The sequence below is a fragment of the Quercus robur genome, chromosome 9 (genome assembly GCF_932294415.1).
Source record: "Quercus robur chromosome 9, dhQueRobu3.1, whole genome shotgun sequence".
Classification (NCBI taxonomy): Eukaryota; Viridiplantae; Streptophyta; class Magnoliopsida; order Fagales; family Fagaceae; genus Quercus; species Quercus robur.
In genome coordinates, this window is record NC_065542.1 from 2,560,275 (window position 1) to 2,567,533 (window position 7,259).

Consider the following 7,259-nt stretch of genomic DNA (forward strand, 5'->3'; position numbering starts at 1 on the left):
AGATAATAAACATCGTGAAGTTTAAGTATGTTGTGAAGGACCAACCACGATTAAACAGATATAACAGTGACCTCAAGCCACTAACATCAAAGTTCTAAGAGCAAAGTGGTGCTTTCAACCTGTAAATTATTATGGCACGCGTTTGTTTGAGAGCTTAGTTTCAGGGTTGAACATGGTTTTACCTATATGCAATCTCTTCTAACCAACAGTCACGAATTATGGGAAGAGCGTTTTGACTACCATCCTTGAAAATGACCAACGACAATGACTAATGATGTTTAAGATTTTGTAAAGGTAAAGTCCACAATTAAACAGATATAACCAGGAGCTCAAGCCACCACCAACATCTACGGTATAACAGATGTGGTATTCAGACCAAATTGGGCCTCGCTTCAAACCGACAAGTCTTTGACCACGATGTTTGATCGAATAGTCGAGTAAGTAGGTATTCCCTCAAATGCAGTCTCACATCAATTGGCTACGATTACAAGAGAAAGTACACTTGTACATGACCTATGGCGCTACGTAATTTGTAAGAGTGATGGTTCTGAGACCAAAGTGATGCTTTTAACCTGTAAATGTTTAATGACCAAAGATAATGAACACCGTCATATTTACACACCATCATGTTTACAGACATTCAAAATGACCAAATCACAGAAAACACTGTGATCTTCATAATTTATTTTGTGAAAGACCAAACATAATTAATAAATTAATATTGCGAACTTGCTGGTGAAAGAAAAAACACAATTAATATAGCGAAGTTTGAAGGTGACCAAGTTCCAACTCTAAACACACGTCACCAGCCTGCTTCTGTAGCACCAACTGTAGTCATATCAAACTCCTTCAATCGCAGCACATGTGCCAACAGACGCTGCTGCTTAGTCAAGTCATGTTCGGTGCTCTACACGATGTGGATACCCAATTCGACACTGTTTCACACCCACACTCACGTGAATACAGAATTGTGAAATTGGATGCACAAATGTCTCATTTACATCTACTGTTGCAACTACTGCCCACCTTTGATGTGACATTAGGAACATTTAAAATCTTGTTCATATAGTGTTTTTCCTGAAGGGTTTGACATGACAGGCCCTAATAAGTGAAATTGTAATGCCTGGACCGTGAAATGAGGTTATAAATGCACCAGTGATATAATGTTAACTTTCTACCCCGCTAACTTCGTAGATTGATTAAGCTATGAGTCGCAATGCCTCAACATCAAATCGTACAATGCGAAACAAGTTTGGACCTACTTCAACAAATGCATCATCACAAGTTCCAACAGATCAACAACTACATACATACACAGACCACTATGGAGGAAAATGGGTTGGAAAGAAGAGAGATTTCGTTAATATGCCAATATACACGTATGAGAGTCTTGGAAGCGTCGGACACATCATGGTCGGCAAACCTACAAAACTAAGTACAGATACCACCGCAATAGAGTTCACTATAGCAGAACCACCATGGTCAACCCTATACGAGAAGAGGTGTGAGTTAGAGGTGTATTGTCGATGGCACGGGTTACGAGTTCCTAAGGCACGCTCTGCCGAGTTACCTAGAGATGAACCTGCCAACATAGTTGCTCGTCTTGAACAAGAGAACAATCAAATGCAAAGGCGACTAGACCGTTTTCACGCAATCCAAAAAGCTAGGAAGCATCTAAAGGGGAAGGCGCAAGAGCGAGCCATGAAGTCTATTAATGAAATTACAGCGTTAGATGATGAAACAGATATTTCAGACTTCTCAGATTCAAGCAATGATGATTTCCAAAAATTTCTACCTACGAACATTAGACGTTGTTGTTAATGTCTACACATTATGTGCAATACATGATGTTATTGTTAATGTGTGACAAATGATGATTATGTATGTTCAACTTTTGCAACTCTAAAGATTAACTGTTTATTACTTTTGGCTAAGTTTATGTGAAATCACTTTCTCATTTTTTTCATACGTGTTCTTTGTTGCTACATTCAAGTAATGTGGGTCATGGACGAACAATGTCCTTTGCTTTGTAATGTAGGGAAAACCTTAGGAAGTGAAATGCCTCCAAATTATATTTATTGCACATTACTTGTAGGAAAATTTAATAGATTCAATACATACAGACTGATCCAAACCACATAGACCAACCGCGCATATGATTCAATAATTCGAATAATTCTTTTATATGAGTTCTTTGAGTCACGATATAATATGCATGTATCTGTGTATCTTAGTTCTAATAGTGTCCTACTTTATATAGATACATTACATAAAGACTCGTCCAAACCAGACTAACCACTCACTCACTGAAAATCCATATGGCTCACCCAACACACTCTCACAACGATATTTGGTTTGCTTAAAAATAGAGTAAAGGCCTAAAAGCCTGATCAGCCTTTGAAATATTTCATTCAAGTTATTGGTTTGTTGTAGCATTGCTTGAAAGCTCCCTAATATTGCAATTGTGATGATCGGAAGCCATTGATGTAAAACTTGGAAGCATAGTTTTCTTCATGTAATTTTACATTGATGTTGACAAAATGTAACTACATTTTCTACCTGCAAAGACTCCCTGAAAAGTTTGTAGGGAAACAGGGGGATAAAACTCAAGCCACTGTTGCTACACTCACTGCTCGTAATACTAGCATTTGGCAAGTGAGGTTGGAAAAGGCTAACACAGCTCGGCACTGTTCGGCGAAGTCATGTTCGCAGTTCTGCATGTGCTGCTCAACAACTCGACGGTAATGAACCCTGTCCAGTCATATCATCCATGCTCACGTGAATAAACAGATATGCAACATTTTGCAATGCACTATTTTCAAGGATGCAGAGGACCCTTCAAAAGTGTAAGCAAATTTTTGGGGGTAAGCTGTCCATCATTGCTACACTTGATTGATGTAGTTCTGCATGTGATACTCAACATCTCGAAACTATTGAACCCTGACCACACGTACCCATCCCCACTCACGTGAATACACATATGTGCAACCCTTTGCAATGCACCGTTTTCGAAGAGGCAGAGCATCCCTGAATTGGCTATGCATCAATTTTGGGTGTGAGCTGTCCAACATTGGTACACAGATGTTGTTCGTAGTGCTACATGTGCTGCTTAACAGCTTCGCACTGTTCAACCCTGTCCAGTCAATACACAGATATGCCTTCTTTTGCAATGCACCGTTTTCAAGGATGCAGAGCATGGCTGAAAAGTTTATGATACATTGAACACAGCTCAGTACTGTCTCAACAAGTCATGTCAGATGAAGCACAGGAATTCTGAATAGTTTTGAACAAGACATACCAAACTGGTCAGAGAAATAAACCATAGTACTGATCAAAGTCCCTAATTAAATATAAGCATAAACATCACTAGTTTAAATTTTAAATAGGTTATCCTTGTCCAAACTCTGATGGTCAACCAAGTGAAATATTGAGACACTAATCACAACAGGAGTCCTTTCGATCACCTCATTGGCAGTGACATCTCCTTTTTCTAAATTATTGTCTTTCGAAAATGCAACCCAGCCTTCCCCGAATCTCATTGCTTAATAGGTTTTGATGGAGGGTAATAGCACAAGACATTGATGTGTGACAAATTGCTTCCCAATAATATACTTGCTTCCCATATATGTTTCCAAGCCATATTTAAGAGAACATCATAATCACATTATGTATAAAGGCTCACCATATTATGTGGCCACGAGATACCCATGAAAGAAGGATTTTTAGGCTTCAATTTTTTGGCTGCTTGGATTGCTCTCTCTCTTTCTTCCTCTGGACATAATCTGTAATTTTTTAAGAACAAACTTTTCTCTGACTTCATGTTTTATGGGTTTGTACATTAAGGAAGAAATGTTTGTATGATCTTCATCTAAGTTTTTGATATTTTTACCTGATGATCTTCCAATTTACAATTCTTCCTACGTGGATATTGAATCTCAATGGCAGTCTTATCAAATATAACAATATGGAAGCTTGAATTTCCTTCATATCTGAAGACTAAAAAATAACCATAACAGATAGAATGGTATTCAGCGAAATCCTGCCAACCATTACAAAACCTAATGTTGTTATCAGCTTTCTTCAATCACACTTGCCAAATTCCACCATAGGGAGCAATGACTGTAGCTACGGTGGATAGCTCAGTATTGTTGAACCCTGACCAGAAGTACCCATCCACACTCACGTCAATACACATAGCAACGCAGAAAATTTTGTGCATCAATTTCGAGTGTTATTGGTCCTATTGCTACATTGATGTTCGTAGTGCTGCTCAATAGCTTTGCACTATTGAACCCTATCCAGTCATATCACCTACACGCATCCGTGGAGGAGTTCCAACTCAGTTCCAACTCGATATTCCAGGAATCGAGTAACATTGAAACACTCCACCTGACACCTGACACAGCTATGCATCCTTTTGCAATGCAGCATTTTTAAAGGATGTACCTATAGCATCCCTGAGAAGTTTATGATACATTTAACACAGCTCAACATTGTCTCGTCAAATCATGTCAGATGAAGCACATCAATGTTGAATAGTCTTCACGTGAATAAATACGCAACCTCTTTTGCAGTACACATCACCAGCCCGCTACTGTAGCACAAGCTATAGTGTAACTCGACAGCTACCTCAACGAATCACATGCACCAACAGACGCCACTGAACAATATACTGTCAACTCATATCATCTTTATTCACGTGAATACTTATACTCACATCCACCTGAATACTTGCCCTTGCAAAACCCCTATATAAAGTCCCATTTACATCTACCCTTGCAAAACATCTACACATACCGAAGTCCCATTTACATACATCTACCCTTGCAAAACTTCTACACATACCGATCTAAAGTCACATTTTCCAATGTCAATGCGTAATTGGATGCTACCTCGTTTTCCAAATAACTATAGAACGCAAAGAGATTCTGACGAGAGGGAATACTATGCCGGATTGCAACAGGAGTGGGACTTTCGCGTGAACGAGTCCAACGCTCTGCACAATGATCTCCTGCAAATCGGAGCGCCTCTTGTCGAGCGTAGCTCGCTCACACTGCCACGACAAAACATGCACCAATATGAGCGTGCAGTGACGAAAATAAAAAAAGAAAACAATCTTATGATACTTCGTAGGTCCAGGTATCATATGCTACAATTGGCGGAGGAGCAAGCCGTTGCAACAAACAGGCAACTCACTCCGGCAGAACGTAACAATGTCCTCAACTACGAGGACTACCTATCAGAATGAATGCCACTGTGGTGTGTGTGTGTGTGTGTTATGTCTATGGTTAAGTTAATAATGTTAGTGTAAGTTATTTTATGTTTTCTGTGTTATGTCGTACGTGCTTATTGAAAAACATCATGTGTGAGAATATTTGACTTTTATGACTTATGTGAGAATAATCTACATTACGAATAACGTGCATGCTTCTCATAATCAATAATAAGGTTTACATAGTACAAATGCAACCATACATATAACACATAGTTAAGCAAAATAGTTCTCCAACAAAATCTAATTACACCACGACACAACACGATTACTCTTCATCTGACATCTCCACGTCTGACTGATAAATGGGATCAGCAAGAAGTGATTGCATGAACTGTGCATGCTCGTACCACCCTTCCTGCACTGACTCTCGAATCTCAACTTGGGTCCGATATCGATTAAGACGTATCTTCATTCGATTATTTTCTTCTCTTATGCGGTTCAATGCTTTACGAAGTTCGTCGATGCTGTCTCTGGGCATTTCTGATGCGAGTCGCCGAGGCACTGGCAACTTAAAACCAACCAACTCATCATAAAACATTTGTTGTTCACGAAATAACCAAGCCCACTCCTGTCTCATGGTATTGTGAACGTAAGCACTATTTCGCAAATTCGGATTGATTGGATAGCTGAACTCATCTTCCAATACCCAACAACGACCCATAGCAGTGAACACATCATGAGGCCTATACAGTTGTGGGTTGCCAGAACCAGACATTGACACTGAATACAATAACACCAAATGATCAAGTTAACAGTGTGTATCAACTGTTGCTAAATAATGTAATCCTGCATAGAATGGTATACAACAAAGACATTCATAAACAATAGACATTGTTGGTAATGTCTACACATTGTCTTCAACACTAAATGTTGTTGTAAATGTCTGACCAATGATGATTATGTGCAATACAAAATGTTGCTATAGTAAAGAAATTATTTCATTCTCTTCTCACCAACGTTTACTACAACAAATAACCAAAATCACACCAATGTACTTACTTCACATTCATTCAACCTAAAAAATCAAAATTTAGTACAATATCAAATGAACATAACATTGCCCTAAAATTGTGATGTGAATTTTTTACCTGAGGTGATACAAATTTCAATTGAGTTTGAAGAAACCTGCTGTTGATCCGTGGAGGAGTTCCAACTCAGTTCAGCAGAAAGTCCTCAGTTCAGCAGAGAGCAAGGCACACTGAGTGGGAGAAGGTGTGCAGAAATTATAAGAGAATAACTCGACTTTACGGATATCAAGTATACTTTATACCTCGATATTCCAGGAATCGAGTTACATTGAAACACTCCACCTGACACAAAGACAGTACGAAATCAGGGTTTATAACAGTATAACTAACTCGATTTTTAACTAATCGAGTTATGTAGAGATTCAAAACAAAAAATGCCAGCAGTGCGGGAAAAACCTGTGTATAACTCGATTATTGAAGTATCGAGTATTTCATATAACTCGATTTTAGTATCATCGAGTTACAAAAGAGGGGCATTTCCCTATTTAGTTTCAGAATGAGGGCACAAAGATGTTTAATTTCCGAAAAAAGGGCATTTGCCCATTTTGGCCTTGTTACCACTATTATTGAACGTTCAAATAGTGTATAAAACACCCTTGAACGTTTAGACCCCCAATTACAAAATAACCAATTCAAGTTTTATGACAAACAACTAGTGTGTGGAAAATGAACACAAACTATAAACAGAATTGGTAAACAATCTAAGCCAATTAAAATCACATTCACAGCAGAAAATAAAAGGCAAAGATTAAGAGAAGGAAGATGCAAACACAAGGACAGCACAGTATATGTTATCGAATAGGAAACCGAAGCCCTTGGCGTAAAACTTTTCCGCCGCCCTCCAAGCGGTAAGTAATCCACTAGAAACTGTAGTTGGGATACATGAACAACAATAAACCCTCCAAGCCTAATCTACCCAGTGTACCTAAGCCCTCCAAACTTCTTATTCCACGAGG

At 38.7% G+C, this 7,259-nt stretch overlaps 1 protein-coding gene across 1 annotated transcript; it reads right to left on the minus strand.

The window, feature by feature from the left end:
• Positions 1-5,400: 5,400 nt before the first annotated feature.
• On the minus strand, positions 5,401-6,804 carry LOC126699237 (uncharacterized). Its single transcript, XM_050396946.1, has 2 exons — positions 6,364-6,804; positions 5,401-5,995 (listed from the first exon to the last, which is right to left on the minus strand). The coding sequence occupies exon 2, from the start codon at positions 5,988-5,990 to the stop codon at positions 5,541-5,543; it is 450 nt and encodes a 149-aa protein (XP_050252903.1). The 5' UTR covers positions 5,991-5,995; positions 6,364-6,804; the 3' UTR covers positions 5,401-5,540.
• Positions 6,805-7,259: the final 455 nt, after the last annotated feature.

Bases quoted from the DNA above. Each gene is read 5' to 3' on its own strand.
- LOC126699237 (XM_050396946.1), bottom strand. From the start codon at position 5,990: ATGTCTGGTTCTGGCAACCCACAACTGTATAGGCCTCATGATGTGTTC.